Here is a 20,945-nt window from a genome sequence, read left to right as displayed (position 1 = left end):
TAATTTTTTCTAAATTTAAACATAACATAGTTTGAGAAAGCCAATGAAATACAGTGGGGGGATTAATTTCCTTCCAATTCAACAAAATAGATCTTCTAGCCATCAAAGTGAGAAAAGCAATCATTCGACAGGCGGAAGGAGATAAATGAAGTGAGTCCATCATCGGTAAACCAAAAATTGCGGTAATAGGATGGGGTTGTAAATCGATGTTCAATACCGCAGAGATAATATCAAAAATATCTTTCCAATATTTTTTCAAAAGCGGACATGACCAAAACATATGAGTTAAAGACGCGATTTCCAATTGACATCTATCACAAATAGGGTTTATATAAGAATAAAAATGAGCTAATTTATCCTTGGACATATGGGCCCTATGTACGACCTTAAATTGTATTAATGAATGTTTGGCACATATAGATGATGTATTAACTAATTGAAGAATTCTATCCCAATTCTCAATAGGAATAATAAGATTAAGCTCTCTTTCCCAATCATTTTTGGTCTTATCAAGGGGCACTGAACGTATCTTCATAATTATATTATAAAGTTTTGATATAAGCCCTTTTTGAAAAGGGTTTAATTCAAACAAACTCTCCAAAATATCTGAAGACACAAAATTTGGAAACGTAGGAAGTACCATACTTAAAAAATGCCTAACCTGTAAATATCTAAAAAAATGAAATCTAGGCAAATTATATTTATTAGATAATTGCTCAAAAGACATAAAACATTTGTCCGAAACTAAATCAGAAAATCTTAATAAACCCTTAGTTTTCCAAGCCAAAAAAGCTTGATCTATAATTGAAGGGTGGAAAAAACAATTACCGGTAGATACAATAGGAATATTTAAAACGAATTGAGTCAACCCGAAAAATTTCCGAAATTGAAACCATATACGTAAGGTATATTTAACTATCGGGTTGTTAATTCGTTTTGACAATTTAGAAAGAGCAAAAGGGAGAGAAGTCCCTAAAATAGAACCCAGAGCATAACCTGGTACCAATTTAATTTCCAAACTCACCCAATGAGGGCCAAAAGGACCATCCCAGTCTTTCAACCAACATAACAAATATCTAATATTAACTGCCCAATAATAAAATCTGAAATTAGGTAATGCCAACCCACCTTCCTTCTTTGTCTTCTGTAAGTATGTTTTACCTAACCTGGGATTTTTATTCTGCCATATATATGAGGAAATTTTTGAATCAACATTAGTAAAAAAGGATTTTGGAATAAAAATTGGTACCGCTTGAAAAATATATAAAAACTTAGGTAAAATAACCATCTTAATAGCATTAATCCTACCTATCAGAGATAAAGATAATGGTGACCACTTAGTAAACAAGCCTTTAATCTGATCAATTAAGGGTAAAAAATTAAACCTAAATAATTCTTTATGGTTTTTTGTGATTTTAATCCCTAAGTAAATAAAAGAGTCATTAATTAATTTAAAAGGTAAATTACCATAGCTTGGGACCTGTCTATTCAAAGGAAACAATTCACTCTTATTAAGATTTAACTTATACCCAGAAAACTCACTAAATTGAGCCAACAATGATAGAACTGCTGGAATAGATTTCTCAGGGTTAGAAATGAATAATAATAAATCATCTGCATACAAAGATACCTTATGAATATCTGTCCCACGATTAATACCTGAAATATCCTGTGATTCTCTGATGGCAATTGCCAAAGGTTCTAAAGCAATGTTAAATAGTAATGGGCTAAGAGGACAACCTTGTCTAGTGCCCCAAAATAAACGAAAGAAGGGAGATCTTTGATTATTAGTAAACACCGAGGCTACTGAAGTGTGATAAATCAGTTTAATCCAAGAAATGAATGTCGGACTAAAATTAAACTTCTCCAACACATAAAATAAGTAAGGCCATTCAACTCTATCAAATGCTTTCTCCGCATCTAATGAAATAACACATTCTGAAGTGCTATGTGAAGGAGTATAAACAATATTCAGTAATCTCCTAACATTGAAAAAAGAATAGCGATTTTTAATAAAACCGGTTTAATCTTCCGAAATAATTTGGGGTAATACCTTCTCCAGCCTGGAAGCCAGTAACTTGGAAAAGATCTTGGAGTCCACATTCAATAAAGATATTGGTCTATAAGATGCACAGTCAGTAGGGTCTTTCTTCAGTATTAAAGAAATTGAAGCTCTATAAAAAGATTGTGGCAAATTCCCCAATCTAATTGCTTCTTCAAAAACCTTGCATAACCAAGGAGAGAGAGTAGCGGAAAAACATTTTAAAAATTCTACTGTATACCCATCTGGACCTGGTGCTTTCCCAGAATTCATTGAGGAAATAACCCCTTTAATTTCTGCATCCGTAATCGGAGTATCTAATACTGAAAGATCATCGGATGATAATTTTGGAAAATTCAATTTCCCAGGAAAATCACACATGGTATTATGATCCTGAGGGAATTCAGATTGATACAGGGAGGTATAAAAGTCTTGAAAAGACTTATTTATCTCATCATGGTTAACTGTCAAATCCCCATTCTGCTGACGAATCTTAGTGATTTGACGTTTAACCAAAACATTCTTCAGCTGACTAGCTAACAGTTTACCCGATTTATCACTATGTATATAAAAATCAGATCTGGTTTTCATTAATTGATTTTCAATCGGAGATGTAAGTAATAAACTATGTTCCATTTGAAGTTCAACCCTTTGTTTGTAAAGCTCCCTACTAGGAGTGGTCGAATATTTCTTGTCAATCTCTTTAATTTTATCAACCAATAAAAGAGTTTCCTTCTTAATGCGTTTTCTCAGACCAACAGAGTAAGAGATAATCTGTCCACGTATATACGCTTTAAAAGTGTCCCAAAGTGTTCCGCAAGAGATATCATCCGTGGAATTAGTTGAAAAGAAGAAATCGATCTGCTCCTTCATAAATTTAATAAAGTCCGGATCTTGCAATAAGGTAGAGTCAAATCGCCATTGTCTAGCGCTTGAAGCTGTATCCGTAAATTTAATAGAAAGTTTTAATGGAGCATGGTCAGAGATAGCTATAATATCATAATTACAACCAATTACCGATGGAATAAAACAAGAGTCAATAAAAAAAATAATCAATTCTCGAATAGGAATGATAAACATGTGAGAAAAAGAAAACTCTTTGTCGTTAGGATGCCGAAATCTCCAAATATCAAAAACTCCATTATCAGTCAAAAAGGAGTTAATACAAGTGGCCGACTTATTGGGTAAAGCAATGTAACCCCTGGGTCGCCTCAGGCATCGCTCAAACTCGTTCTAGTCTAGGGGGAGCGGCCTTCGGCCCCGCCAAACTGGGTAATCAGCTGGTGTGGATGCTGTGTGATGTCCCCGCCTCGCCCAAAAAACAGACAGTACACCTTATGCGATTAAATGAGTACAATTTATAAAGATTACTATAACTAAGCGATTACTAACGATACAGTATATATGAATAAGAGAAAAAAAAGAAAAGGCGCCAAACTTATCAAAGTCCAAACCACTTCGTGCACAACCGTTGGAGCTCAATTACTGAAGTATTTTGGCATTCGATCCCCTCCGACTTCCTCGACCCGCCTCCTGGGACCCCCACGGTGGTCGACCAGATGCTCCACACTCCTCTGTCTCCGTCTCCTCTCATCACCGAAAACCTTGGGCCGGGGACCGTCGCCCAGCTTCCAGCACCCCGTCCTCTCTCTCTCACTCCATCGCGCCGACTCCCCAAAATCCCCGCCAACAATCAGTTTACAGTCCCAAACAAGCTTCCAGCACTTATCATAACAAAGACGCTAGCATTCCTACTATTAACACAGGCGCCAGCATTCCTACTTTTAACAAAACAAAGACGCCATTTTGATTACATACACAGTAACAAAGAAAAAGAAAAAAACCCCCTTTACATCTGAATAGATATAGATTTGTCCATCAAAGGATTTAAACAACAATTAAAGTCACCACCCATTATTAACTTATATTCATTTAGATTAGGTAAAGAAGTAAATAAGGACTTAAAAAAATCAGGACAATCCACATTTGGAGCATAAACATTAACCATAGCAACCTTTTTATTACAAAGTAAACCCGTAATTAACAAAAATCTACCATTCGGATCCGAAAGGATATCATGTTGAACAAATGCAATAGAGGAGTCAATAAAAATTGAAACTCCCTTAACTTTGGCATTCGAATTCGAATGATACTGTTGACCCCACCAAGACCTAAAAAAGCGATATTTGTCCTCCTTCCTCACATGAGTTTCTTGTACAAAAATGATATGAGCATTAAGTCTTTGGAATACTTTGAAAATCTTCTTTCATTTAATCGGATGGTTTAAACCATTAGTATTCCAAGACACAAAATTAATGGTTTAAGCCATGCTTCTAAAGTCGACCCTTTGGTATAGAAAGGGTTAACCAAATTATAAACTCATGCACCCGGAAGAGGAACAAAAATAAAGAGCGGACCCGGAAGTGACGACATCGTAGACATATTTGTAGTTCAAAAACAGCCCAAATGAAAAAACTAAAACAAACTGGTAAAAGAAAAATAAAATTAGAAAACAGACCATCCCCCACCCCCACAAGAAAAAAGCCAAAATATGGCTAGAAAAAGGAAAAAATGAGACTAATTCTACCCCCATATCAGCGGAAGACCACTCCGTATTTAAAGGATATATATAAAAAAAAACACCCCAACTTTAAAAATTATAATCACAATACTAAAATCCACGCTTCTTAATATACTTAGTTGTAAAAAAAAGAATATAATCACTAAAAGCTTATAAATTGGGTTATAACCCAAACAAATCAAGAAATATTTAAACTATGATAAGCGATGCATTATAGGAAGAAGACGAAAAAAGAAAAAATAACGCCATCTTAAACAAAACCAAGAATATTTTTCCAAAAAACCACCATCTTAATAATAAAAAAAAATTTCCCTTCGAAAGGTTAAAAATATACCTTCAAGGGAACAAAAATAATAGTCAAAAATATAGTATAATGGTTAAAGTGTATAAAACAGAGCGATTAATATAACGAAAACACACTTTAACTTAAATATAAAGTATAGGATAAACCTACACCAATAACCAGAGACTAACTCTGGTTTGAGGAATCGAAAACCATCTTACACGATCAGAATCACTCATTTATTAGAGAGTAGTGTCTATAGCAGTAGGGAAGTTCTCCTCCAGATACTTTCTCGCTTCAGATGTAGAAAGGAAAACCTGGCGTGGAGCATTCGACGGAGAGATTCTAAGCTTCGCAGGGTATAAGAGCGCAGGTTTTAGATTTTTCTCATAACATTCAGACATCAGAGGTTTAAAAAGAAGCCTTTTTTTCATAACTTCAGGACTAAAATCTTCAACCAAACGGAAGTAGTAATCTTGAAATTTAATCATACCAGCCCGCCGAGCCACACGAATAAGTTGTTCTTTGTCATGTACATAGTGAAACCGGACAATTACAACCGAGGGTTTAGCTGGAGCACTCGATGAACGACGCCAAATTCTATGTGATCGATTGAGTAACGGGGTTCTCTGGGAAAACCGACGGGAATGCATCTTTTAAAAGTTGAGGAAAATATTTCGAAGGATCGTCTTTTTCTATGCCGTCTGGGAGACCAAGTATACGTAGGTTCTGTCTTCTGGACCGATTCTCAAAGTCAACACTCTTGGCTTTAAGTGTTTCCACCAGTTTAATGGTCGAAATTAAATCCTGTTGCAATTATTCAATTGTCAAATCTCGTTTCCGAGCTTCTTCTTGCAGAGACGCGATAAGAGCTTGCTGCTGGTTAATTACTGAATCCGTCTTAACCATATAATCTTGAAAAGCCTTTATATCTTGTTTAAAAACTTGTTGTAGTTCATCGAATTTTTTATCCAAAACCTCCATAAACAGTTCATAAGTTAATTCAGTGCGTTGCGGATGAGCTTGCTTCTTTCCATTACCGTTCGGGTTATGCCCCGGTTCTCGTCCTTTAGATCTAAGAGCTACTTCTGTTTGCATATCTTCAAAAATTCACAATAAACTCTTAACGATAAGCCCAAGAAAATAGCAAGAATCTTTTGGTGTAGGTAAAAATAAGTTGGATAAGGGTGATCAAAGGTTAAAAAAAGTAAAGGTTATGGAGCGGATCTAAAACAGTACTCACTCCATGAGCATCTCCCGCTGACCCGTCTCAGTGGAAGACTTTCAAAGAGATTTTTCACAGTGCTCAACAAAAGTATATTACAGTTAAAAGCAAGGACAGTAAGGGTGGGGCGAGCCAGCCTTGGATAACTAAGGAAATGAAAGAAGGTTTCAAACTAAAACCTCATGCATACAGATTTGCCAAGAGTAGTGGGAAATTAGAAGTTTAAATAAAGAAAGGAAAGATGGATTATGAAAATAAACTAGCACAAATTATAAAAACAGATAGTAAAAGTTTTTATAATTGTATAAAGCGGAAAAGGGTGGCTAAAGTGAACATAAAGCCCTTGGAATACGAGAAGGGGGAATTGATATTGGGTAATGAGGAAATGGCAGATGCTTTGAATTACTATTTTCTGTCAGTCCTTATGCTGGAGGACACGTCTAACATGCCAAAGAGAGATGTTATGGATGCAATGGAAGATAAGGACCTCTGTACAATAGCCATCACAAACAGGTAGTGCTGAGCAAACTTGTGGGCCTGAAGATAGATAAGTCCCCTGGCCCTGGTGGAATGCATTCTAGGATACTGAAAGAATTGGCAGAAGTTGGAGTTAGAGGCTTTGGTGATAATTTACCAAAATACTCTGGACTTTAGGCAGTTCTGGGTGGATTGGAAGATGGCAAATATCACACCACTGTTCAAAAAAGGATGCAGGTAACTATAGGCCAGTTAGTTTAACATTTGTATTTGGGAAAATGCTCGAAGCTATCATTAAAGAAATAGGAAAGCATCTGGAAAGAAATGGATCCATTAGGCAGACTCAGCATGGATTCAGCAAAGGCAGGTCCTATTTGACAAACTTATTAGAGTTCTTTGAGGATATAGTGAGCGCAGTGGATGAGGGGAACAGTCAAATGTTATTTACTTGAATTTCCAGAAGAGATTTGATGAGGTGCCACATAATAGACTTACTATAAAATAAAGATGCATAGATTTAAACTAATGTGGCAGGGCGGTGGGAACAAGTGCAGAGAGACAGAGGGGTGTAAAATGAGCGTAGAAGCAAAAAGTAGTAAGGTGAAAAGTAAAAGTGGCAGGCTGGCAAATCCAGGGCAAAAATCAAAAAGGGCCTCTTTTCAACATAATTGTATAAAGGCTAAGAGTGTTGTAAAAACAAGCCTGAAGGCTTTGTGTGTCAATGCAAGGAGTGTTCATAACAAGGTGGATGAATTGAATGTGCAGATAGTTATTAATGAATATGATATAGTTGGGATCACAGAGACATGGCTCCAGGGTGACCAAGGATCGGTGCTCAACATCCAGGGATATTCAATATTCAGGAGGGATAGACAGGAAAGAAAAGGAGGTGGGGTAGCATTGCTGGTTAGAGAGGAGATTAATGCAATAGAAAGGAAGGACATTAGCCTGGAGGATGTAGAATCAATATGGGTAGAGCTGCATAACACTAAGGGGCAGAAAATGCTGGTAGGAGTTGTGTACAGGCCACCTAGCAGTAGTAGTGAGGTTGGGGATGGCATTAAACAGGAAATTAGAAATGTGTGCAATAAAGGAACAGCAGTTATAATGGGTGACTTCAATCTACATATAGATTGGGTGAACCAAATTGGTTAAGGGTGCTGAGGAAGAGGATTTCTTGGAATGTATATGGGATGGTTTTCTGAACCAACACGTCGAGGAACCAACTAGAGAGCAGGCCATTCTAGACTGGGTATTGAGCAATGAGGAAGGGTTAGTTAGCATTCTTGTCGTGCGAGGCCCCTTGGGTAAGAGTGACCATAATATGGTGGAATTCTTCATTAAGATGGAGAGTGACATAGTTAATTCAGAAACAAAGGTTCTGAACTTAAAGAAGGGTAACTTTGAAGGTATGAGACGTGAATTAGCTAAGATAGACTGGCAAATGATACTTAAAGGGTTGATGGTGGATATGCAATGGGAAGCATTTAAAGATCGCATGGATAAACTACAACAATTGTTCATCCTAATTTGACAAAAGAATAAACCAGGGAAGGTAGTGTACCCGTGGCTGACAAGGGAAATTAGGGATAGTATCAAGTCCAAAGAAGAAACATACAAATTAGCCAGAAAAAGTGGCACACCTGAGGACTGGGAGAAATTCAGAGTCCAGCAGAGGAGGGCGAAGGGCTTAATTAGGAAAGGGAAATAAGATTATGAGAGAAAGCTGGCAGGGAACATAAAAACTGACTGTAAAAGCTTTTATAGATATGTGAAAAGAAAAAGATTGGTTAAGACAAATGTAGGTCCCTTACAGTCAGAAAGAGGTGAATTGATCATGGGGAACAAGGACATGGCAGACCAATTGAATAACTACTTTGGTCCTGTCTTCACTAAGGAGGACATAAATAATCTTCCGGAAATAGTAGGGGACCGAGGGTCTAGTGAGATGGAGGAACTGAGGGAAATACATGTTAGTAGGGAAGTGGTGTTAGGTAAATTGAAGGGATTAAAGGCAGATAAATCCCCAGGGCCAGATGGTCTGCATTCCAGAGTGCTTAAGGAAGTAGCCCAAGAAATAGTGGATGCATTAGAGATAATTTTTCAAAACTCTTTAGATTCTGGATTAGTTCCTGAGGATTTGAGGGTGGCTAATGAAACACCACTTTTTAAAAAAAGAGGGAGAGAGAAACCAGGGAATTATAGACCAGTCAGCCTGACATCGGTGGTGGGGAAAATGCTAGAGTCGGTTATCAAAGATATGATAACAGCACATTTGGAAAGCGGTGAAATCATCAGACAAAGTCAGCATGGATTTGTGAAAGGAAAATCATGTCTGACGAATCTTATAGAATTTTTTGAGGATGTAACTAGTAGAGTGGATGTGGTATGTTTGGATTTTCAAAAGGCTTTTGACAAGGTCCCACACAGGAGATTAGTGTGCAAACTTAAAGCACACGGTATTGGGGGTATGGTATTGATGTGGATAGAGAATTGGTTGGCAGACAGGAAGCAAAGAGTGGGAATAAATGGGACCTTTTCAGAATGGCAGGCAGTGACTAGTGGGGTACCGCAAGGCTCAGTGCTGGGACCCCAGTTGTTTACAATATATATTAATGATTTAGACAAGGGAATTAAATGCAGCATCTCCAAGTTTGTGGATGACAATGAAGCTGGGTATAAGTGTTAGCTGTGAGGAGGATGCTAAGAGATGCAGGGTGACTTGGATAGGTTAGGTGAGTGGGCAAATTCATGGCAGATGCAATTTAATGTGGATAAATGTGAGGTTATCCACTTTGGTGGCAAGAACAGGAAAACAGATTATTATCTGAATGGTGGCCGATTAAGAAAAGGGGAGGTGCAATGAGACCTGGGTGTCATTGTACACCAGTCATTGAAAATGGGCATGCAGGTACAGCAGGCGGTGAAAAAGGTGAATGGTATGTTGGCATTCATAACAAGAGGATTCGAGTACAGGAGCAGGGAGGTTCTACTGCAGTCGTACAAGGCCTTGGTGAGACCACACCTAAAGTATTGTGTGCAGTTTTGGTCCCCTAATTCAAGGAAAGATATTCTTACCATAGAGGGAGTACAAAGAAGGTTCACCAGATTGATTCCTGGGATGGCAGGACTTTCATATGAAGAAAGACTGGATCGACTAGGCTTATACTCGCTGGAATTTAGAAGATTGAGGGGAGATCTTATTGAAACGTATAAAATTCTAAAGGGATTGGACAGGCTTGATGCAGGAAGATTGTTCCCGATGTTGGGGAAGTCCAGAATGAGGGGTCACAGTTTAAGGATAAAGGGGAAGCCTTTTAGGACCGAGATGAAGAAAAGCTTCTTCACACAGAGAGTGGTGAATCTGTGGAATGCTCTGCCACAGGAAACAGTTGAGGCCAGTTCATTGGCTATATTTAAGAGGGAGTTAGATATGGCCCTTGTGGCTAAAGGGATCAGGGGGTATGGAGAGAAAGCAGGTACAGGGTTCTGAGTTGGATGATCAGCCATGATCATACTGAATGGCGGTGCAGGCTTGAAGGGCCGAATGGCCTACTCCTGCACCTATTTTCTATGTTTCTAGAGTTGGGGGTGATGTATTAACATGGATAGAGAATTGGTTAACTCATGGAAAGCAGAGAATTGGGATACATGGGTGTTACTCTGGTTGGCAATCAATGGTAAGTGGTGTGCTACAGGGGTCAGTGTTGCGCCCGCAACTGTTCACGATATACATTAACAGTCTGGAAGAAGGGACCGAGTGTACTCTATCTAAGTTTACAGATGATTTTTAAATGAGTGGAAAGGAAATTGTGCAGAAGATACAGAGAGTCTGCAGAGAGATATGGATAGGTTAAGTGAATGAGCAAGGGTCTGGCAGATGGAGTACAATGTTGGTAAATGCAAGGTCATCCACTTTGGAAGGGAAAATAGAAGAGCAGATTATTATTTAAATGGTAAAAAATTGCAGCATGCTGCTATGCAGATGGACATGGGAATGCTTGTGCATGAATCACAGAAGGTTAGTTTGCAGGTGCAGCAGACTGTGAAAAAGGCAAACGGAATGTTGGCCTTCATTGCTAGAGGGATTGAATTTAAGAGCAGCGAGGTTATGCTACAACTGTGCAGGATACTGGTGAGGCTGCATCTGGAGTACTGCATGCAGTTCTGGTCTCCTTACTTGAGGTAGGATGTACTGGTTTTGGGAAGGGTACAGAGGAGCTTCACTAGGTTGATTCCAGAAATGAGGTGGTTAGACTGTGAGGAGACATTGAGTCACCTGGGACTGTACTCGCTGGAATTCAGAAGAATGAGAGGAAATCTTATACAGTATAAAATTCTGAAAGGGATAGATAAGATAGAGGCACAAAAGTTGTTTCCACTGATAGGTGAGACTAGAACTAGGGAGCATAGCCTCAAGATTCAAAGGAGTAGATTTAGAACAGAGATGAGAAGGAACTGCTTTTCCCAGAGAGTGGTGAATCTGTAGAATTCTCTGCCCATTAAGTAGTGGAGGCTACCTCAGTAAATATATTTAAGACAAGGTTAGATAGATTTTTGCATAGTAGGGTAATTAAGATTATGGGGAAAAGGCAGGTAGGTGGAAATGAGTCCATGGCCAGATCAACCATGATCTTATTGAATAGCAGAGCAGGCTCAACAGGCCAGCTGGTCTACTCCTGTTCCTATTTCTTCTGTTCTTCTGTTCTTATGTTTAACTTCCTGTCCCCTTTAGTCTTCAGTTCATCCGGACACAGGAAGTGTACTGCCAACAGTGTTCCGTGCTTCAGGTGAGTATTGTTCACATTATTCGCTATTTATTTGTTTGCTCTGAGGTGCATGGTCAACATAGTATCTGAAAGGCTCCCAAGTACTTAATCTTTGCTTATGAACAGCTGGAATTTTCTTTATTTAAACATTTAAAGAGTCGTGCAGTTCTCAGGCTGTGTAAAACAATTTCCTGCTTAAAGCAATGGTTGGTCTGCATCAGTGATTTCTTGTCACATTATCAAGGGTAGAACAGAAACACCCCAGTTTTCTTGGCTATGTAAGTCTTGGGAAGACAACCTTCGACCCTGCCAGTGTTGGAGATTGAGGTGCACTGGATCTCACCCCAAACCTCAGTTTATGTGGATACTGTGTAATTCACTACCCTGTCATAAATTAATGCCACAAAATAACAGACAGTACACTGAATACAATTAAAGGAATTATATTTATGAATCTTAACTGAAGGGTAAGTAAAGAATGACAAAAAGAACAGGGCCCATTCTAATTAAACAATCAAATGTGCACAAGTTGGAGCTCATCTTGAACTTCTCTGTTACTCACATGCTGGGTCTTTGGTCAACGTGAAAGCACACACCACCTGTCAAATGTCACTCACAATCCATCTCTAACAAACAGGTCTCCCACCAGATCGTCTTCTACGACCAGTTCTCCCCAGCATCGTCTTTCTTCATCTCCTCTCAAACAAAAACCCAAGACCAATCTTATTGTCCCTCACCAAGAAAAACTTCCCACTAATTGGATGGCACACATTCGACATCATCCCTTATCTTCAGCAATAACCCAAGCAGGCTGAAAGCAGAACAAACAGCTCTTACAGAGCTACACAAAATGAAATATAGGCAGTCCCTGGGTTATGTACGAATTCCATTCCTGAGCCCGTATTTAAGTCGGATTTGTACGTACGTCGAAACAAGTACATCTGGTATTATTTAGCGTCAGTCAAACATTTGCCTTAGTATATAGTATATATTTTACCTTTATGCATATAAAACACAAGAAACGTATATATTCCAATAATTAAACCACTGCGTTGCTTAGTAATAATTGTAGCTTTTGTTGGGGCAGGGCCTTTCAAATGCTCCATTATTCTCACTTTATCCGTTATCCTTTAAAATTGTTCCAATCGTTGACCGACTGTAGCCTAACGCTTTTCTAATGACCGATGGCGTTTCACCTCTTTCCAAACGCTTTATTATTTCCACTTTATTTTCAAGCGCAATCGCTTCCCGTCAATGGAACAGAAACACTGCAGGCATCGGGTCCTGACCTCCGCCGGCTCCCAAGGTCTGCTGGGTCTTAAGGACCACCGCACACCATCAACAGAACAGAAATACTGTGGGCGTCGGGTCCTGACCTCTGCCGGCTCTCGAGGTCCGCTGGGTCTTAAGGACCACCGCACACCATCAACGGAACAGAAACCTGTGGGCGTCGGGTCCTGACCTCCTCCGGCTCTCAAGGTCCACTGGGTCTTAAGGACCACCGCACACCGTCAACAGAACAGAAACACTGCCGGCAGCAGGTCCCGAGGTCTGCTGGGTCCTAACAACCACTGCACTGAGACAGGCTGAATGGGACAAGTGGGGGCTGTGCTGTGTTTGCGTGTTTGATCATCCACAATATTCCGCATGGGAATTTAAACTGGAGGTGGCAGTGGTTTTTTTTACGAGGTCGAGTTGCGAGCTGGATATCAACCTGGCACGGAAACCTCCGTTCTCCAGCCCGGCGCAGATCTCACTGCGCCATCAGCCGACCAGAACGGTGGGGGGGGGGGGGGGGAGTGCAGGGCAGGGTCAGGGTGAATCTTACTGTGAAAATTTTAAGCCAAATACAAAGTTAAACACTCAACACAGTGTCAATGGCAACGACTTAAAATGGTGGACGGCGTCGGGATCCGACATAAAATGGCGGACGGCGTTCTTCTTCGGTTCATAAGTACGAATTGTCCATAAGTCGGACGTTCGTAACTCGGGGACTACCTGTACATACAGCATAACAGTAAAAAATATGAACCAGGTCATTACAGAACATAGAACATAGAAACCTACAGCACATTACAGGCCCTTTGACCCACGATGTTGTGCCAACCATGTAACCTACTCTAGAAGCTGCCAAGAATTACCCTGCCACATAGCCTTCAATTTTCCAAGCTCCATGTACCGACCTAAGAGTCTCTTAAAAGACTCTACTGTATCCACCTCCACTACCATCGCTGGCAGTGCATTCCATGCACCCACCGCTCTCTGTGTGGAAAAACCTACCCCTGACATACCCTCTGTACCTACATTCAAGAGTCTTAAAACTATGCCCCTTCATGTCAGCTATTTCAGCCCTGGGAAAAAGGCTCTGGCTATCCACACCATCAATCCCTCTCATCTTATACACATCTATTAGGTCATCAATCCTCCATTACTCCAAGGAGAAAAGGCCAAGTTCACTCAACCTATTCTCATAAGGCATGCTCTCCAATCCATATAACCATATAACAATTACAGCACGGAAACAGGCCATCTCGGCCCTTCTAGTCCGTGCTGAACGCTTACCCTCAGCTAGTCCCACTGACCCGCACTCAGCCCATAACCCTCCATTCCTTTCCCGTCCATATACCAATCCAATTTTACTTTAAATGACAATACCGAATCTACCTCTACCACTTCTACTGGAAGCTCGTTCCACACAGCTACCACTCCCTGAGTAAAGAAATTCCCCCTTGTGTTACCCTTAAACTTTTGCCCCCTAACTCTCAACTCATGTCCTCTTGTTTGAAACTCCCCTACTCTCAATGGAAAAAGCCTACCCATGTCAATTCTATCTATCCCCCTCATAATTTTAAATACCTCTATCAAGTCCCCCCTCAACCTTCTGCGCTCCAAAGAATAAAGACCTACCTTGTTCAACCTTTCCCTGTAACTTAGGTGCTGAAACCCAGGTAACATTCTAGTTAATCTTCTCTGTACTCTCTCTATTTTGTTGATATCTTTCCTATAATTCGGTGACCAGAACTGTACACAATACTCCAAATTCGGCCTTACCAATGCCTTGTACAATTTTAAAATTACATCCCAACTCCTATACTCAATGCTCTGATTTATAAAGGCCAGCATACCAAAAGCTTTCTTCACCACCCTATCCACATGAGAATCCACCTTCAGGGAACTATGCACCATTATTCCTAGATCACTCTGTTCTACTGCATTCTTCAATGCCCTACCATTTACCATGTATGTCCTATTTGGATTATTCCTACCAAAATGTAGCACCTCACACTTATCAGCATTAAATTCCATCTGCCATCGTTCAGCCCATTCTTCTAACTGGCCTAAATCTCTCTGCAAGCTTTGAAAACCTACTTCATTATCCACAACGCCACCTACTTTAGTATCATCTGCATACTTACTAATCCAATTTACCACCCCATCATCCAGATCATTAATGTCTATGACAAACAACACTGGACCCAGTACAGATCCCTGAGGCACACCACTAGTCACCGGCCTCCAACCTGACAAACAGTTATCCACCACTACTCTCTGTCATCTCCCATCCAGCCACTGTTGAATCCATTTTACTACTTCAATATTAATACCTAACGATTGAACCTTCCTAACTAACCTTCCATGCGGAACCTTGTCAAAGGCCTTACTGAAGTCCATATAGACACCACCCACTGCTTTACCCTTTACACTTTCCTCGTAACCTCTTCAAAAAATTCAATAAGATTTGTCAAACAAGACCTTCCACACACAAATCTATGTTGACTGTTCCTAATCAGACCCTGTCTATCCAGATAATTATATATACCATCTCTAAGAATATTTTCCATTAATTTACCCACCACTGACGTCAAACTGACAAGCCTATAATTGCTAGGTTTACTCTTAGAACCCTTTTTAAACAATGGAACTACATGAGCAATATGCCAATCCTCCGGCACCATCCCCGTTTCTAATGACATTTGAAATATTTCTGTCATAGCCCCTGCTATTTCTACACTAACTTCCCTCAAGATCCTAGGGAATATCCTGTCAGGATCCGGAGATTTATCCACTTTTATATTCCTTAAAAGCGCCAGTACTTCCTCCTCTTTAATCCTCATACTTTCCATAACTTCCCTACTTGTTTCCCTTACCTTACACAATTCAATATCCTTCTCCTTAGTGAATACCAAAGAAAAGAAATTGTTCAAAATCTCCCCCATCTCTTTCGGCTCCACACATAGCTGTCCACTCTGATTCTCTAAGGGACCAATTTTATCCCTCACTGTACTTTTGCTATTAATATAACTAGAAACCCTTCGGATTTATTTTCATCTTAATTGCCAAAGCAACCTCGTATTTTCTTTTAGCTTTTCTAATTTCTTTCTTAAGATTCTTCTTACATTTTTTATATTCCTCGAGCACCTCATTTACTCCATGCTGCCTATATTTATTGTAGATATCTCTCTTTTTCCTAACCAAGTTTCCAATATCCCTTGAAAACCATGGCTCTCTCAAACTTTTAACCTTTCCTTTCAACCTAACAGGAACATAAAGATTCTGTACCCATAAAATAAATTGTCCCAATCCACTCCTTCTAAATCCTTTTGCATCTCCTCAAAGTTAGCCTTTCTCCAATCAAAAATCTCAACCCTGGGTCCAGTCCTATCCTTCTCCATAATTATATTAAAACTAATCACATTGTGATCACTGGACCCAAAGTGCTCCCCAACATATACCTCCATCACCTGACCTATTTCATTCCCTAACAGAGGATCCAATACTGCCCCTTCTCTAGTCGGTACCTCTATGTATTGCTGCCAAAAACTATCTTGCACACATTTTTACACACTCCAAACCATCCATCCCTTTTACAGTATGGGCTTCCCAGTCTATGTGTGGAAAATTAAAATCTCCCACAATCACAACCCTGTGCTTACTATAAATATCTGCTATCTCCTTGCAAATTTGCTCCTCCAATTCTCGTGGCCCATTAGGTTGTCTACAATACACGCCTATAAGTGTTACTACACCTTTCCCATTCCTCAATTCCACCCAAATAGCCTCCCTAGACGATCCCTCTAATCTATCCTGCCAGAGCACCGCTGTAATATTTTCTCTGACAAGCAACGCAACACCTCCCCCTTTTGTCACTCCGATTCTATCACACCTGAAGCAACGAAATCCAGGAATATTTAGTTGCCAATCACACCCCTCCTGCAACCATGTTTCACCAATACCTACATCATCATATTTCCAGGTATCAATCCATGCTCTAAGCTCATCCACCTTTCTTACAAAGCTCCTAGCATTAAAATAAATGCATTTAAGAAATTCTCCACCTCTTCCTCTCTGTTTATCTCTAACAGTACAAAGAACTTCATGGTCTTTTTCTTCCTTCTCCCATACATCTGTTCCTACATTCTGGTCCCCTCCCCCTCGTATCTAGTTTAAATCCACTGGAGCCTCTCTAGCAAACCTGCCTGCAATCCAGCCAACATCCTTGTAAATCTGTACGTTTTCTATAGTTTCCACATCCTCCTGTAGTGAGCAGAATTGAACACAATTTGCATGTATAGCATAGTGTGATATAACTTTGGAAATAAGTATCAGTCTATTTACGGTTTGTCTTTTGTTCTCTCCTTCAGCATTCACACCACTTGCTGCTCCTTTGGTAGGTATTGAAAGCCCAGTAGGTTAGTTTCAAATTGTCATCAGTTCTTTTTCTCTCTTTATCAACTGAATGACAATAGCCAATTGATGGATTTGTCTAAGCTGATATTTTCAGAAGGCATTTGATGAGGTGCCGCACATGAGGGTGCTTAACAAGATAATCCTGTGGCATTACAAGAAAGATACTGGCATGAATAGAGGAATGGCTGACAGGCAGGAGGCAGTGAGTGGAAATAAAAGGGGCCTTTTCTGGTTGGCTGCCAGTGACTAGTGGTGTTCCTCAGGGGTCAGTATTGGAACCACTACTTTTTACATTGATTGCCAGTGATTTGCATAATAGAATTGATGGCTTTGTGGCAAAGTTTGCGAATGATCCAAAAATAGATGGAAGGGTAGCTAGTGCTGAAGAAATAATGTGATTGCAACAGGACTTAGGCAAATTAGAAGAATGGGCCAAAAAGTGGTAAATGTATGATAATGCATTTTGGTAAAAGGAACAATAGTGTAGGCTATTATCTAAATGGGGAGAAGGTTCAAACATCAGAATTGCAAAAGGACTTGGAAGTCCTTGTGCAAGACTACCAGAAGGTTAAATCATAGGTTGAGTCTGTGGTAAAGAAGACAAATTGAATGTTGGCATTTATTTCAAGGGGAGTAGGATTATAAAAGCAAGGAGATAATGCTGAGGCTTTATTATAGTCAAGTTGTACTTGGAGTATTGTCAACAGTTTTTGGGTGTGATATCTCAGAAAGGATGTGTTGTCATTGGAGAGAATCCAGAGGAGGTTCATGGGGTTGATTCCAGGAATAAATGAAAGAAGCGTTTGGCAGCTTTGAGCCTGTACTCACTGGAATTTAGAAGAATGCGTAGGGATCTTATTGAAGCTTTACGAATGTTGAAAGAGCTAGATAGAATAGATGTGGAGAGGATGTTTTCTCAGATGGGGGTATCCAGAACTAGAGGGCATAGCTCAAAACTGAGGAGCGACCTTTTAAAACAGAGTTAAGGAGGAATTTTTTAGCCAGAGAGTAGTGAAGCTGTGGAATGCTCTTCCACAGACTGCTGTAGAGGTAAAGTCTGTGGGTGTATTTAAGGAGGGAGTTGATCATTTCCTGATTGATCAGGGCATCAAAAGATACTGTGAGAAGGCAGGTGTATGGGGTTGAGTGGGATCTGGGATCAGCCATAATGTAATGGTGGAGCAAATATGATGGGATGAATGGTCTGATTCTGTTCCTGTGTCTTATGGTCTTATGATATATACAGCAAATAACAAATTTATACTGTTCTACATTAAATGTGGCTGCACTGGAGAGAGTGCAGAGGAGATTCACCAGGATGTTGTCCAGATTGGACAGAAAGTTACGGAAGAGGTTGGATAGATTGGGTTTATTTCCCCAAGAATGAAGGAGACTGAGAAGTAACCAGTTAGAAGTATGTAAAATTATAAGAGGTATAGTTAGATGAAATAGAATCTCTCTCCCCACATTAGGCATCACAAAAACATGGGGGCATGGATTTAAGGTTAGGTGAAGGAGTTTTAAAGGGGATTTGAGAGGAAAGTTTTTTTTACACCTAAGTTAATGTTTGGAGCTTGTTGCCAGAAGTAGTGGTGGAGTCATTTAACCAGACACGTGAACAGCCGAGGTATAGAAAGATTTCAATTGAATGCAGGCAGATGGGATTAGTATCAATAAGCAAAAACGGTAGTGATGGGCTGAAGAGCCCATTTATGTGCTCTGTTTTTTTGTCAACCTTTCAAAGAAGTTACTGAAATATTTGGAGTACAGATAATACTTTCCTTGTCAGCAGAGTTAAGCAATGAATACTGAACTTTAAATATATGCGTAGTTGTAATAAAACTTTGCAATATTTTTGTTATTATTTCTGAATTTCTCTTTCACATTCAGATTCTAGCTATGCTTCTACCACACAAACGGATGAAACCAGCTTTGTTTTGGCAGGTAATGATATATCAAAGCAGTGTAAGTAATGTGAAGTTTCAGTGGGTGTGTTTCACTGGAGTTAATCATTCACCAGTCACTGATGATCTGGGCAAAGTGATGACAGAAGCTAAGCAATATGATCTTATTTTTCTAAATAGAATAGTTGAAGGGTATCAGGAAGGTAGAAGGAAAAAGATGAACGTGCACTGTAAAGTGGAATTTAACCCTGGCTTCTAATTAGATCTAGCATATTTTATTTTATTTATTTAGAGATACAGCATGGTAACAGACCCTATCAGTCCAGCCCAATGATTCCTTGCTACCCAGTTACACCCATGAGACCAATTAACTTTATTAACCTGTACATCTTTGAAATGTGTGAGGAAACTGGAATACCTGGCAGAAACCCATGAGGTTACAGGGCGAAGGTACAAACTCTATATAGACAGTTGCTGAATTGAACCCAGGTTGCTGGCACTGTAATAGCATTTTGCTAACTACTCTGCTACTGTGTCTATATGTTGACAATCGCAGAGAACTTTATAGTGATTTGCATTATTTCACACTTCTGAAGTCCACTGCCTTGGCTCACATTTGGATTACTTATTTGCAACCTGGCTGCAGAGCCTAAAACTAGAGGCCACAGTTTCAGAATAAATGGTAGGTCATTCAAGGCAGAGATGAGGAAAAAAGATTCCCTGGTATGATTTGTAACTTCAAAACATTAAAGAAATTCAAAAAAAGACACAGGAGTTTGAAATGTGAGTCTAACTTCATGTTTACTTTAAGCTAGGTACACACGTATCACATGGTAGCATGAATATGTATGCAATTCACATATTTATACATATAAGCTATAATTAGTTATTTAAAAGAATAAGAATGCTTAATCAAACTATATATATATATATCACACACACACACAAGATTAATTAAATATTACTGAAATATTAAATCTGCAACACTCCTGCCTGCTTAATATACTAATAAACTCCAACTTAACATACTTAATAAACTCCAACTCAATATAGAGTGCATCTCAGCTATATACACAGTATACTACATAATATAACTAATACAAACAGACTTTCGCAGCATAGTAAATTTTAAATTGTCCCATTCAGCCCTAAAAATTTAACCGCTGTGGAGGATTTCTTACTCTTCTGGGATAATGTCTTTCCTGACAAGGGAGGTTGAGACTTGTGGCTATGAAACAATCTCAGGTTCTGGGGCATCCTCCATGGTGATTGTAGGAGTTGACTCTGAGACAGCAGGAAGTGGTTCTGATGGTGATAACCACCTTTCTTTTCCTTTTCTCAACTTTTCTCTCTGGATCTATCTTGATCCTTGTTCCTCTCCTTGTCCCAGGTTCTTTTTCTCCTTTTTCTTTCTCATTTTCCTTCTCCCTTTCACACCTTTCTCCTCCATGCTCATCTTCTTTCTCTCCATCTCCTTTCTCTCCATCTCCTCTCTTTTTCAACTTCTTGTCTTTCTTTTTCTCACCTTCGTTTTTCTTTCTGGGATATACATCTTTGTCTTGGGAAGGTGCACTTAGTTCACTGGAGTATTCTCTTATTAATCCTTCTTTTGCTTCCTTTACAATCTGATCTCTACTCTTGGTTTCGTCAACCACAACATCATCTGACAAATTTTCTGTTTTCATATCTCCATTGACTCCTTTCTTTTTCACCTTCCATTCATCCAGCTGGGCTTTGGTCTTCTACAAACTGCTTGTCTCCCACTTGAAGTTCATGCAATAACTTTAATGCATGCAGAGTAGATTTTGGTTCTTTATACTCACCAAACTTTTCTGAAGCTCCTTAAGCTCTCTTCCAGCATAAAGCCAAGCCACATTTCGCAAGGTACTGCCTACTTAACATATTACAAGCTTTCTCAGATATTTTTGCCTACAAAAACTTTTGTAGTCTGAACACTGTTTTCGTCACTTTCACAAT

General features: G+C 39.5%; 1 protein-coding gene across 4 annotated transcripts in view; it reads left to right on the top strand.

The window, feature by feature from the left end:
• Nucleotides 1–20,945, top strand: part of sfxn4 (sideroflexin 4) — a 103,756-nt gene that overhangs the window by 43,100 nt on the left and 39,711 nt on the right. For all 4 annotated transcript variants that reach the window (XR_012096149.1, XM_073027884.1, XM_073027885.1 and 1 more), the window contains 3 exons: nt 11,343–11,397; nt 17,019–17,044; nt 18,955–19,008. Coding sequence is in view for 3 of the 4 variants with exons in the window: in XM_073027884.1 (XP_072883985.1) it covers nt 11,343–11,397; nt 17,019–17,044; nt 18,955–19,008 (135 nt within the window). In the remaining variant the exon portion in view is untranslated. The remainder of the gene's footprint in view (nt 1–11,342; nt 11,398–17,018; nt 17,045–18,954; nt 19,009–20,945) is intronic.

The sequence above is a fragment of the Hemitrygon akajei genome, chromosome 23 (assembly GCF_048418815.1).
Source record: "Hemitrygon akajei chromosome 23, sHemAka1.3, whole genome shotgun sequence".
Taxonomy (NCBI): domain Eukaryota; kingdom Metazoa; phylum Chordata; class Chondrichthyes; order Myliobatiformes; family Dasyatidae; genus Hemitrygon; species Hemitrygon akajei.
The sequence above is the reverse complement of the archived record's forward strand: the minus strand, read 5'-3'. Positions and strand labels throughout refer to the sequence as shown.